This window comes from Tachypleus tridentatus, chromosome 7 (assembly GCF_004210375.1).
Source record: "Tachypleus tridentatus isolate NWPU-2018 chromosome 7, ASM421037v1, whole genome shotgun sequence".
Lineage (NCBI taxonomy): Eukaryota > Metazoa > Arthropoda > Merostomata > Xiphosura > Limulidae > Tachypleus > Tachypleus tridentatus.
Window position 1 is genome coordinate 59,478,607 of NC_134831.1, and position 14,279 is coordinate 59,492,885.

General features: G+C 29.2%; 1 protein-coding gene across 2 annotated transcripts in view; it reads left to right on the forward strand.

Moving 5' to 3' along the window:
* Nucleotides 1-13,629, forward strand: part of l(2)34Fd (nucleolar protein 10 lethal (2) 34Fd) — a 61,199-nt gene extending 47,570 nt beyond the window's left edge. For both annotated transcript variants that reach the window (XM_076511934.1, XM_076511935.1), the window contains exons 16-20: nt 3,957-4,031; nt 6,472-6,660; nt 11,169-11,407; nt 12,548-12,653; nt 13,397-13,629. In XM_076511934.1, coding sequence (XP_076368049.1) covers nt 3,957-4,031; nt 6,472-6,660; nt 11,169-11,407; nt 12,548-12,653; nt 13,397-13,534 — 747 coding nt within the window. In that variant the 3' untranslated portion in view covers nt 13,535-13,629. The remainder of the gene's footprint in view (nt 1-3,956; nt 4,032-6,471; nt 6,661-11,168; nt 11,408-12,547; nt 12,654-13,396) is intronic.
* The last annotated feature ends 650 nt before the right edge of the window (nt 13,630-14,279 follow it).

The following is a 14,279-nucleotide window of genomic DNA, read 5'->3' on the forward strand; positions in this document are numbered from 1 at the left end:
CAAAAGTATCAGAATTTCTCTGTGTAATCCCTAAGACCTTTTAAATGCATTTTGAACATTTATTTTCAGTAAAATTTTATGTTATCTGTTATTTTCTCTATTCTAACTTAAAATGGGATTGATAATTTGGATGACCTGTTAACCACAAAAAAAAAATTGAAATAAATCTAAATTCCCCTTTTTTTTTTTCTAGAATGACTTAAAGTTGTAACATGAAACTACATTTGTTTATCTTAAGTAGTTTTAAGTTTGTAACAGTGTACATCTTTTTTATAATATTTTATTGTTTTAATTGCCCTTTTGATTGCTCTTTGGACTGTGTCTAGCTACTATCCTTGCCATTATATGTCATAAATCACTAGGGGCAAGTGCAGCTTAAGTTATGCTGAAGATGAAAAATGGTGTTTACCCATATATATGTAGAAACAGCTCATTTGGGTTGAGAAAATTTTTTACATAAAGGAGTGAACAACATTTAGGTGTTTACCTAATCTTCTTTTTTTCTTGTATTTTTATACTAATAATAGTAATGCACAAAATAATTTTTATTTAATTAAATAAAGCACCAAACAATATAGTGATAGTATGCAAAAAGTAGACAACTACTCCTATCTCATAATTTTTCTAGTTTTCTAACTGTTTCAAATTTGTCCAAACTAGTCATTAAGTTACTCACTGTAACGTTGCTTGTACTCCGAGTGAAATTAATTACTATCTGTTCAGAACACAACATTATGCAATACATCATTTGACAAATGAAAATCTTGACTTTTTGGTAGTTATGTGTAATGTACAATTAAGAAGAGAACTGTTAAGATATCCTGAAAGAAAGGATGTGACATAAAGGGTCTAATATTTTTAATGAGTAGCTTATGTTTAATTTCTTACTCTTTCATGGGGTGGTGGGAAAAAACAGAGAAGACAAGGTACATAGAGAAAATGTGTCACTTGTGTCACACAAGGGAAATTCAAGATTAAAAAAATTTCTTTATAGAATTAGGAACTTTGAAATTTGTATACCATTAAAATATGAATTATTAACTATAATTTTATGATATACTAATTGGTATAACATTACTAAAAGTAGTTTAATAAACCTTTGAATGTAAGACGTTAAAACTTGCTGTTACGTGTAGAAAACGATACTCAGGGTAAAAACATTACGGATGTATTTACTCTTTTGCCACGGACACAGTGTAACATACACAAGTTTGTCTATGCATCTATACACATTAAGTATTTGCACTATAACTTATGATACAATGTGTATCTTCACAAAATTTTATAGATGTTTAGTAAAAAGTATAGGTATTTTGAATACAAAAAAATCAGATTTTTTAGTGATATGTTTTTACTGAAGACTTGTTTGTGAAAATAGTCTGTTTCATTATTGGTCAGAATACAAAGTGATTTTATGTTATGATTAAAAACTATTCTTTGTCCCAAAAATCTCAAATATTATTTGCTTAATGTCTAAAACCTCCTAAATACATTTATACATTTCAAATGTTTGTTTTCAGTTTTGTTATTTTTTGTATTATAGCTATGTGTGACCAATCTCTTAAACATTATAGAAAAAAAAAAGGAAATAAATATAAATTGTGCTTTTTTCATGCAAGAATGACTACATAATATAAATGAAAATAGAAATGTTTAGCCTAAGTAGCTCAAGTCTCATAATGCTATATATTTACATATATATTTGTTATTATATTGACTTTCCAGTCATGTTTAGCTTACATAAGTTATATTGACATTGTGCACATGCATTTGTTATATACCCAGTAATATAAAACTGATCTTTTGGTTGTTTTTTAGTGGACTAGTATATTGTAATATACAGTTATGTTTCAACCATTATACATCATATACATGTATATAGATTATTACTTTTTAGAAATAAATTTATTTTTTTTAAAATATAGAACAATAAACTGAGAATTAAACAATTATCCCCTCATGTTACAACATTTGTATTTGGTTGCTACTGGATATAGGTTGCTAAGCCTTTTCAAATTTCACACCCGAAGGATATCAAACAAAATTTTCTTTAGGTTTTATATATACAATTGAATAACCAAAAAATTATAAATAACTACACTGATACCATAGAATTACACTATAATTTATTGAGCTTGATAATTAAGATGTATTTAGATTTGAAAAAATATGAAACTTTGAACAGATTAAAGACATAACCTACCTTATTGAAATCTTTGTTTTGAAGAATGTGATAGCCTTTTCACAGACTAAATTGGCTGAGGAAACCACTAGGGGACATTCTAAGTCATTGATTGGTTATTTATATATGCCTGATATTAAAGTAAGTGTATGTAAGGGATTGTTTCCAGAAAATGAAAAGAGGTGAATGGGGCCATTGTGTTTGATTGAGAACATAAGCCATACTTCAACAAAGTAAAAAGATGTGTTTTGTATTTTATATTCTAGTTTGTTAATATTAGTAATTTGAGTTCCTAATTTGTACAAAACTATAGACTTAGAATTTTGACAACACAAGCATTTAATTTTAAACAGTGCTGCATTCACCGTACCACGTGACTCATTTAAATCTATACTTAGATGTGGTCTTTTGACATTTAAAGTTTGAATTATAATCTACAATTTGATTCCAAACCTGTTACATAAATTCATAAAATAGAGGTTCAATAAAATTTTGAATGCAAGTCAACAAACATATTGATATGGTCTTTGACCCATTACCTATTGCTAAAGGGTTAATATTAGCACATCCAGCGATATTTAACTTCTATCATATGTTGTTCAGAGTCGAGTTGGTTATGAGTAAGTACGTGAAATGTTTTCACATTTAACTCACCTACACTACATTATGTAAACATTCCATTTTGAATGTCTATGAGCTACTTTCTTTGTGATATCTTAAGCTCTTCTGGTTGCTTGTGTCATCTGCTAAACTTTATAAACCATTCACAACACTGCATTAGGGAGATTCACATTTAAAAAGATTGGACCTTTTAGTAGTTCTGATATGCTGGCTGAATACTGTTGATATTTTTCTCACATAAAATTTGATTTATTTTGTTAAACTTTTACAATTTTCAAGTTTTACCATAAATTCTCTCAGCAGAATTGTACAATTTCTTAATATAATGGATTGTTTTCCAGAAATGTATGTAGATTTAAGCAATATGATGAATGTTAGCAGCAGGAATTTTGTGAGTAACTTCTCATATTTGTTGGGGGCTGAAATGTCAGTAATGAAGAAGGGGTAAGAGCTGTCGACATAAAATTTTCCCTAAGTTATTTATTGTATATAATCTAGATTTTTTTAAACAGTGGATAACAGTATTATTAAGAAATTAGCTTAAAAACTTTGTTGTCTAAAATTAATTTGTCATGCCCCTTTCACACCTTTTTTTAAGAGCTAAATTTGTTTTTTTTTTTAAAATAAGCAATAATAATGTTCTTTACATTTTTTATTAAGGTTTCGTGTAAGTTAACTGTGATTCAGTTCTTATTGAATTCTGTTAAAGTCAAGTTATTAAAGATAAGTAGATGGACGTGTTTTCTTTATATCATGATTTATATTCTGTCTTTGAGATAGTGCATGTACAAAACAATAATGGGAAGCTATGTTTAAAGTTATTACATTGTTGTATTTTAACTGAAATTATAAATTATAACACAAATTATAGAAGCCAATGCTTAAAAGTTAAAGATTCAGTGAACATTGAAACAAAGAATTTTGAAATTAGAACTTGTGAATTGGAATGCTTTGAGAGATGTTGCCATCCAATGGCTAACATTTTTTTACATTTTCATTAATACTACTTGTTTTGAGAGTGAAATAAAGTCTGACTTAAATGTTAAATGAAAAGTTAATATTTTGGGTACATCTATAATTAACCAATCTTTTCAACTGATGTTTAGCTTCAAGTGTTCAAGATTTTTATTGATCCTCAGTATCGTTACTGTAGAAACTTCCAGCTGTTAATAAAGAGTTGGCTAAGAAACTTATTGATAAAGAGCAAGATGAGAAACATAAAACAAAGGTAAGTGTTTGTAAATTGAAATTTTTTTATTTAATTTCCAAATATTTATACGTTTGTTTTGTATGGCTGTGTAATAAATGGTAATAAACTTTAAATATTGAAAAATATTACTAAAATTTTAGGGGAACTTGTTCTTAGTTTACACAATCATATATAACTTCAGCATTTTAAAAGTTTATAAGAAACAGTTCTTTCACTGCCAATTGATATTTGGAGCTTCAAAACCTAAGGAATCTGGTCAAGTAATAATAATAAAACAAACTACATAAAAATATAATAATATAGGATAATGAACAGAAAGGTAGGATAATTAACTATTAACTTAAGTTTTGGCAGTTGGCCATATTCAGAGAAATGTGTAATATACAGGTAATAATCATTATTAATTATCTACACTTGTCTTTTGGATGTGTATTTGTTATATGAATGTGCAACAACTAGTTTTGTGCCTGTAGAAGAAAGAAGGGAAAGAGCATATCTTAAGAAGTTAGAAATATCCATTGAAAGCTGTATAAATATATATATTTTAAAATGTATTGTTATATTTGATTGGGCAAATCATCATAAGAAAAAAATAAAATTCAACACTTGAGTTTATGGCTGGTTAAATGACAGATAGGGGCAAAGCTATCATTATATAACTTGGGGGGATGGGTCTGTAAAAAAAAAGTAGACCTTTTCTAGACAAAGAATAGTGATTTATTTCAGCCTTATTGAAAGTATTCAAAATTTAAGTGAGCAAAAAGAAAAAAAGTAGCTCAGCATACTTCACAGTAAGAAAATGCTGTGTTGTAAATGGGATTAATTATAGTGGTGGTGATTTGACACCTCCCCTGGTTATTTTCTAGCTGAGAAGCTCTGATTTATTATTATTTTTTTATTTATACTCCAATTTTCACCAAAATAAAAAAACTTCTCATTTGGCAAATAAGGAAATGAAGAGTTCAGTAGGGATTTATGTGATATATCCTTAACATTTCTAGGCTTACTGTTATAATAGTAGTGTTTCTTACAATTTACTTATTTTTGTATAGCACATTTGATATCCATTCATCATATTTTATTATGCCACAACTGAGTGACAGATTCTTTATCATCTAGTATTAAACAGTAAAAGAAGAAAGGTCAATCACTTTATAGTATCTGTGTCAAATCTTAATTTTTAATAGCCAGTCCTATAATTGCTGCTAAACAACCAGTTGACTGTCTCGATTTCACTATTAATCATTTTCTCTTCCCCCCACCTTTTTGGTTTTAGATTTATTTGAAAAAAGCCTATATAATGGAGAACAGAATCAGAAGGCACTTAGTGTATGTTAACCATAGAAGACTAAGATCTGTATTTATTTGTAAGCTCATGGCTCAGATTGTTTCTGTCTTAATAAGATAATTAGGTAACACACATGAGAGTAGTGAAATAGAACCGATTTTATGTTTTAAGAAAAGTATTAGTTCATGGTATTAATGCTGTTTCTGATAGTATGTCTACCATATGTGCATCTTGAGTGTATTTCAATATCCTTTCTTTAAGCATGTTTTATTTATAGATAGGAATTTTTACTACCTTTTTTATTTTATTTTATTTGTTTAATTCATTATTCCATGTTATTTTTTGTATTTGTCATATGAACTTTTGTAGATGCTTAATTATGTATTTTACTTAATTGGTAAATGTCTCAAGTTTTAACTTTTCCATATACTACTTTTATATCTTTTACACTTGTTATTTTAGCTGCACCTTGCATGTATTTTGGTTATTTTTTTTAAGCAAGTATGTTTATAGGTTAAAATGTTTATGAAGAAAGCCTCATTAGACTGTTGAAAAATCATTGTATGTCTTGTGTTTTGTAAGTTTATACTCTTCTTGTTTATTCATTCTTTCTTGTTTAGTATTTTCAGTTTGTTTTTCTAGGCTACTTGCTTCATCTTTGTTCATATTTGTAACAGGATTGAAAGATATCTACATTGTTCTATCTTTTTTAATGTGACATTACCTGGTTATTTGATTTTGCTGCTAAAACAAGTGAAGTGTGATGATGCAAGCTGTATAATTTCAGTTTTAGCTTTTTGAAATATTCGTTTAATGTGTGGAATACTTTGTCATATTATTTTTCTCTGTAGGTAAGTTAAGTAAAAGCTTTATGCAAACACTAGATTCATTTATTCTCTCTATAAAATTAAAATTTTTCACACTGTTAGCAAGTATTAAACAAACTAAATTATTTTTAAAAATTCTGTTTCAGATTTGAAGAATAATCTAAACATTATTTTAATTTTTAAAACACTGTCTATCAATAAATGTAGGTTCATGTGTGTCTGTGTATCTGTTTTAAATTGACGACTTTGTATATCATAAATTAATCTTTTAAAGAAATATGCATACACGTCAAATACAGGAGGTATGATGTTAGTAATTTTGATTCATATCTTCCATTTGTAGAAGGGACCAAACTTGCTTGAAGATGATAGATTTAAGGCCATATTTGAAAATCCAGATTTTGAAGTTAATGAAGCAAGTGAAGAATATCGAATGTTAAACCCTCACATCACCAAATTGGACAAGTCCAAGAAAAAGAAGAAACAAGAAAAGACATCAAATACATTAACAGGCCAGTTTGAACTACTTGAAGTAAGGATAGTTTAACTTTTAGATGTTTATTATCAAAGCTTTCCAGCAAATAAGATTAGCTTGTTTTAAAGGAAGTTATGAAGTAGAAAGCATCATGTACAGCTTTAAACTGCCTGTAACATTTCCTTAAATTAATCACTTTGCAGGCATTAGAAGAGTAAATACATGGATATAATAGTCATGCATGTAGAAAGTGTCTCATGTTCAGCAAATGTCTGAATCATAAGTTTATTTAGTATATTTTTTTATTGTTTTAATCTTAACATTTATGAAGAATGAAATAATACTGTTGAAGATTTGAATATATGCATATCGCTAAAGTGCACAACTCTCATATTTTAACACTATTACCCTGTCTGAGTTTGACAGAATTTAATATTTCTGTAGTATGCTGCTATTCCCAGATTTGAGAACTGGTTATGTAACAAAATCTTCTATGCATATATTGACAAATATTTATAATATTAACTATTTTATTGCTTTGGGCCATATGTGTTCCCTTCTCAAGCTCTGCTATGCAAGCTTGAAGTTACATACCATCATGAAGAATGGGTATTTCCTTTGAAACTTCTTAGTTTATCACTTTTAAGTTTCATATAAGTGAATAAGTTAAAACAAATATTGTTTTACTTTTATTGTGTATCACAGGTACATGTGACACTGGGAATTGTTTATTTAAAAATGTGGTTCTTAAAAAGTTAATGATTTTCAATGTTTCACAAAAGTTGGTGGGAATATTGTCTGTAGCATAAAAAATATTTTTTAAGAGAACCAGTCTTGTTAATTTTGGCATTTACTTTAATATTGCAAAAATACTAAGTGTAAGTAAGCAAAACAAATTCCCAAGTGGTCTTATCTCCTCTCCTCAAAAGCTACATCGATCCTGGACTTTCCTCTGAGCAATTTTAAAGTTTGTCCTTAACAGCACACCAGTCTTTTATACCTCATCAGTTTTGCACTATTTCAGAACTCATGCTGATCATGTAACTACCATCCTCCAGTTGTACTGCACCATCTGTACTATCACAGCTAGCTCTCTCTACTATTCTTGAATAATTCTCACTTGGCAGTCTAGTGTATACATGTGTTTTAACTCACTCTCCATGTGACTACAAAATTTTGATTATGCTTGATCACAAATTTATACCACTTTCAACTTTTTGCATTTGATTTCTATTCTATCAGCTTGTTTGTTTTAGGAGTAATTATTCAATATTTAATATGGGGGGTGATGTAATTCTTGTGATGGTATACAGTGGCTCTGACACTAGTCCCCTAATACTTTGGGTCAAAAGTGTTTGCCAGGAAATCACAGGCTGTAGTTTGTAGGGAGTTAGTTGTCTTTTGTTTGGTTTAATATTTTTTCTTTTCACACTGTTTTTCTTCCTAGAGCTGTGGTAAGTTTTTTTTATGGTGTGTTCTTCACTTTCCTGTGGGCATAACCATGTTTAGCAAGTTTTTGTGGTTTTGTGTGATTGACATAATTTCTGCACAAGATAATTTTCTTTCTTATCTTCTCAGCTAAATATTTCTTGAGTTTTTATTTTTGTAATTCTTTTACCTTTGAAGTTACTTTAGTTTAAATTTGCATTTAAAGTTTATTACTTTGTTTTTGTTTAATTTTCTTTCTTTTTTTATCACTGTTTCTTATATATATATATAAAGCAGATGTGGATTTTTGCCCACCCCTACTGACCTGTAATTCTTTTAATTAGGGTCTTTCTGCTTTTCATGGTAGTGTTGAATTGAGGAGGTTTTGTCCAAGGTGGGTTTTGTATAACAAACAAAATCAGACTATATATCACAAACCCACTTGACCAGAAGAGGAATATTGTCATCATACTCATTACTGAACAATGATTATACAGTAATATAACAATAAAGATTGAAGGTGCTCCTCCTTAATGTTTTATCCTGGATAGACTGCACTTGTTGATCAAAAATTGTTGATGCAAAGTATTTCCACCAGACATTTACTGCCTGAATGGACTGCTCTTGGCATAGTCTGTTGTATTTCAAGGTGCTTACTTTTGATTTTTTTTGCCTGGGTTGAGAGTACTAGATTTTGTCACATATTCAAGGTGCTTTACCATGAGTGTCTCATGTAGACAATTCAGGTGGACCACACTTTGGATAATCTGATGTATTCTAAGCACTTCCCCTGAATGTTTTTGCCCTGATGGATAATATCTAGCAAACTTGTTGAATATTATTCATTCAAAGCATTTCTCCAAGTGTATTTTGCCTGGGTGGACCACACTTGTTGATCTCGCAAGCTTATGCAGAGCTCTCTACCATTGGATCTTTTCCCACAGATCAACTGCACATGGCATACTATGTATATCAAGGCATTTACTTTGGATGTTTTTGACCTATTCATATATAATTCATGCTCCATCAGCCCATTTGCCACATTCAGTTATATTGTTTTCTTAAGTTCCAGACCATGACTTGTTGTCATTTTGTTTGGTACTACATCCTGTTACATATGTGAACAAAATATAACATGTCTGCTGAGAATAAGCTGGTTATGAAAACCTGTGTCTGTAATTTATTTTTCTTCATCTTGTGTATCTAAGGTGCTTCCTTTGGCCAGGAGGACTGCACTTGTGGTTTCAAAGTGTTATACAAGGCTGCACTTGATATACTCTATTGTAATCCAAGGCACTGTCCTTAACACATGCTTATACATGTCTGTTGTCAGTTTCACACTAGACTTTCCATGTTTTTTAAGACAATAATGTTTCAAGTTATGGTTCTACAGCACTTTTTCATTAACTTGAGAATGTATGTTTTTTTCTGCCAATTCATTTCACCCTCTTTTTGTTCCTCGGTTCTTTACTAGTCAAAGTGCATACTTGTTCAATAAGTAGTACCATACCTCACAGGCATGCTTTCCTTTCATTTCATATTCTTTCACACCTGTTTTCTTCAGTGTGATCATTTTCCTCTTGATTGGATATTGATACAACTTCACCAGCCTCTCCATTTTTTGCAATGTGGGATTATAGCTTTGGATGAGAGAAAGTAAGACTGTTTCAAATGTTATCATTTTCTTACACTGACTATGTATTTCTGATAGGTATTTACCTCCTCTAACCAACTTTGCATCCTTTTTCCCCATTGTTTGTTGTTTATACCTGCCACTTCTAAATACTCAAAAGAGATTACTCTAGAATAGTAGAGGGAACTAGTTGTACTAGTATAGAGGGTGCAGTATGATTGGTGGAGAGTAGTTGCATATTCTGAAATGGTGCATAACTGATGAGGTGTAAGTGACTGGTGTGTTGTTAGTGAATAATTTTAGCAATGTTTAGATGACAGTTGAGGACTGAGATAGCTTTCAATAAATGGGGGTAAGTATCTGTCAAAAATACAGTTTCACTAAATGTTGCAAGTATATATATATATATATATAATTTTGTGTATAACCTCTTTCTCCCCTTTGTACTGTTTATCTTGTTTATTTATCAATATTGTGAATGGTTCAATATCTCAAGCTTTATTTTTTTGTGTGGTAGTTTCAAGTCAAGTTCTGGTGCTTACAATGCTGTTGGGTTATGATCCACTTTATATTTAAATAAAATGTTAATTTTTTTTCGATGGATAGTTTGATTATTGTTTTGTTTTTTCTACATCAGCTTATAAATTTTACTTTTAAGGCTTTTATTAGTCATGAGTTCAAAGGGATTTTCCAAAGTGTCTTAAAGTTTCTGTGGGCAATATTTATTGGTATTTTAGCAGTTTTTTTCTGTTTGATTAATTGATTGTTTACTTATAATCATCAAAGAAGTATAAAATATAACATTAAATAATGTTGTTTTTATTTTAATCTCAGATTCTTACTCATGGTTAAAGCTCTAAAATATTTTGATTGTTTCTGATATGTAATATATATATATGACACTGGTAATTTTAAAGGTCTTTGATAATCTTTAATATGAAATCTATGATAATAGTGATCCAGTCCGAATAAGGTATGTACTTAAAACAAAAATAATAATTAACCTGACCATCACTATATGTAATTGAAAATACTTTTCTTACATATTTAAATTAAAAATTATAATATGTTGTTTCATCAGTTAGGAGGAACTCTTGCTGTTAATGTTATTTTCAGCCTTAGCTGTAAACCTAATAATATCTCAAGAGGTTGGACTAGCTTAGTGGATTTAGGTTACTCCTAAATTCAAATACTAAGGTAACAATACAAATCAATCTTCTCAATAAAAGTGTAATAATGAAAAACAGATTAAAATAAAAGTAATTATACGAGATGTCATAATTAGTATAGCCAATATGATTAATAGAAGAAATAATACATGAACAAAATAGTGTATCTTATTAGAGAACCCAAAACAGAGTTTCAACATGAGTCATAATTGTTTGTGTATTTCTTTGGAACTGTTTCTTTTCTTAATACCACACCTTACTACAAACTCAAGCCCTGCATAAAAAAAAAAAATGTCTGAATAACTACATTTATTGTGATCTCTGTTATAATCTAGGAAGGTTCTGAAAAAAATCAAGAGTCCTCTGAGTCTGATGAAAGTAGTTCTGATGATGACAGGGCTTGGACTCAGGAACTTAAGAAGACTTATCGTTCAATTCGTCGAGAAGAAAGACTCAAAAAAGATGAATCAGATGTAGATGTTCATTCCCAACCAAGATTCTATGAACTTAAAGAAGGCCAGCAGTTTTTTAGCTACAGAAAGCCTGGAATTAAAATGATGTCTGGAAACAGCATGTATGTTTATATCTTTTTATCTTGCAACAAATTTTAAAAAGCAGATACTTTTAAGTTTTCAATTTGTATAAAACCACCAGTAAAGATTTCATTTTTATTACACAACTTTTGGTAGGTTCTTTCTTTTATTTCTTGTTTTTAAGTTAAGAGCCACGAGGAGTAACATAAAAATTGTAATTTACAACTTTAAGCTTTTCATTTCTACTATGTTGAAAACATTGGTGTAATTATATCTTCAATTCAGGTGGTCAACATCAAAGTGTAGTATGTTAAATAGAAGGTTGTGTGAAATTGCATTTAATTTAGAGGTGTGCTGGTAAATGAGGAACTGATCTGATTAAGGGATTTGTAGTCGCATTGTTTACTATGAAAGTAGAGGAACTGATCTGATTGAGGGATTTGTAGTCACATTGTTTACTATGAAAGTAGAGGAACTGATCTGATTAAGGGATTTGTAGTCGCATTGTTTACTATGAAAGTAGAGGAACTGATCTGATTAAGGGATTTGTAGTCGCATTGTTTACTATGAAAGTAGAGGAACTGATCTGATTAAGGGATTTGTAGTCGCATTGTTTACTATGAAAGTAGAGGAACTGATCTGATTAAGGGATTTGAAGTCGCATTGTTTACTATGAAAGTAAATGTTTTACATTTTATTGACAAAAAAATACTAAAAATTGAAAACTGACTATAAACACAAAGCTCAGTTTAATCAACAGTTGTAGATGTCTTGTAGTGTTTTGCAGAAAATAATAAAGAGAAAAAGCACATTTCAAAAGAAATGTTGAGTTTTATTTTCAACTGTGTTATTGCTTACTAAACAGAGGAAACGTATCACATACTTTTGTTTGGCTTATACATAGTTTAGCTTCATTTAATTGAAATCATGTAAAACACAAATTAACAGTTGATCTCATTATGAGAAAATCAAGTTGAATTATTTGTTCTCATTTTCATTGCTATTAATATGTGAAACAATGAATAAGGTAAAGAAAATAGTGTACTAAATTCAAAATGGTACTAAATATAATTAGCTTGCAGTTTACTTCGAGTGTAAGTAAATATCAAAATGAGTGAAAGGTTTATACAGATTTTTTGGTTTCTTTTTGTCTAATGTACTTTTGTCCATTTTCTTTTAAGGGCTTCCTTAGGTGAACGACTTGAGAGTGTTGACAAGGAAGATGAAGCTGTTGGTCAAAGAGATTTATCGAGTGGTAGCCGTACAATGACATTTACATTAAATAAGGTAGATAAAAAAACAGACAAACTTGTTTTGTACCTGTAAATCAAAATGAACCTGTTTTTTTTTTTTTTTTTTTACCTTTTTGTTTTATATCCACAAGTTAAGTGCTGTTTTGCTATTTTTGTGTGTGTACATGTGTGCGAGAATTTTTCCAATTTCCAACCAGTTCTAATTTTGGGTTTTGGTATGACCTATTCTCATAACATGTATGATAAAATATTTATAAACTATAAACACACACACACAGACGCAGAGAGAGAGAGAGAAAAGAAAAGCCTTTAAAACAGTGAAGGAAAATTTAAAGAATCCTCTCAACATTTTGAAGATGGAAAAAGGAACTCTAGTAGTTTACTCTCATTACCTTCATTTTGACATGTGCTTTAAAAAGGAAAGACAAGCTTTGTACTTAAACAAACAACAGCTAAATTGTAGATCATTAATCTTGCATTGTTAAACTTCTTCAAAGCTGACATGTTCCTGCTACAGCAACTTGTCAGTTAAACTGCAAAAAATAGAGTGTGAGGAATTTGTACAAGTAATTGTAGACTGTTACTAGCTATAAATAGAATAAAACATACATGATTGTGCAGAATTGTTTCTATTTATTTTGAAAGGTTTCTGGTTTATATAGAATACTGGGCTGAATAGTATGATTAATGTGAAAGTTTCCTATTTTTCTTCTAACAGTGTGCAGAAGTGTTTGTTTTGATTAGTTAATGGAACTAATAGTGTGACACTTTTAACAGAGTAAGCAGCAAATGAAAAGAGAAGAAGAAAATAAACGACATTTAGAAGAAAGAAGAACTCTTTCTAGATCAGCAAAAGGCATCATGAGTAAGCCAAGGTCAAAATTCTGGCAACATTCACGTGGAAGACTTAAATGAATTTGATCATATTACATTAGTATGTAAAAATATAATGTGTACAAACAAAGAATTTCATAGAATCAATAAACATCCAACTGTTATTTTCAAAAACACATGAATTTTCCCTTGCATTTAATTTGTTAAATTGGTTACATGCCAGTTATTTAACAATTTTTTTCATAGTTTATTATGAATAATTAAATGTTATAACTCTAATTTTGGATTGCACACATTTATTTTAAGAATAGTTTAATTACTGTTACCTCTATCACTTTGTGAAAATTTAAATTAAAAATTTAAAATTATTTAAAGATTTTTAGTTAATTGTTCTTCATTCTGTTTTAAAGAGGAAATGTTCTTTATTTTTTGAGCTATGTCATTAATTTATTTCTTTTAATTTAACACTTTCTTGAATTAATTTTTGCTATTTAGCTACTCTTTTGTATAGGTTTTCTCAGTATAATTGTTACAGCTAACTTTTGACACTCTTGTAGAATAAGGTATTTCTTTGTTCTTATAAGGTTGTGTTATTTTTTACTATTTTGCTGCTTTTACTACAAAGATAACATAAATTTAACAAGCGGAAATTTCTTAAGGTGTAAAAATACTTTATTTTCTAGTAACTAATATTTGATATTGAATTTTTATTAAAATAGAAACAACAGCTTTGAATTGTACTCACAAATGTACATCTTTGGTTTAACAAGTAATTTTGCAAGTAATTTTTATTAACAAATAACTGAATGTGAAAATTTTTTTTATA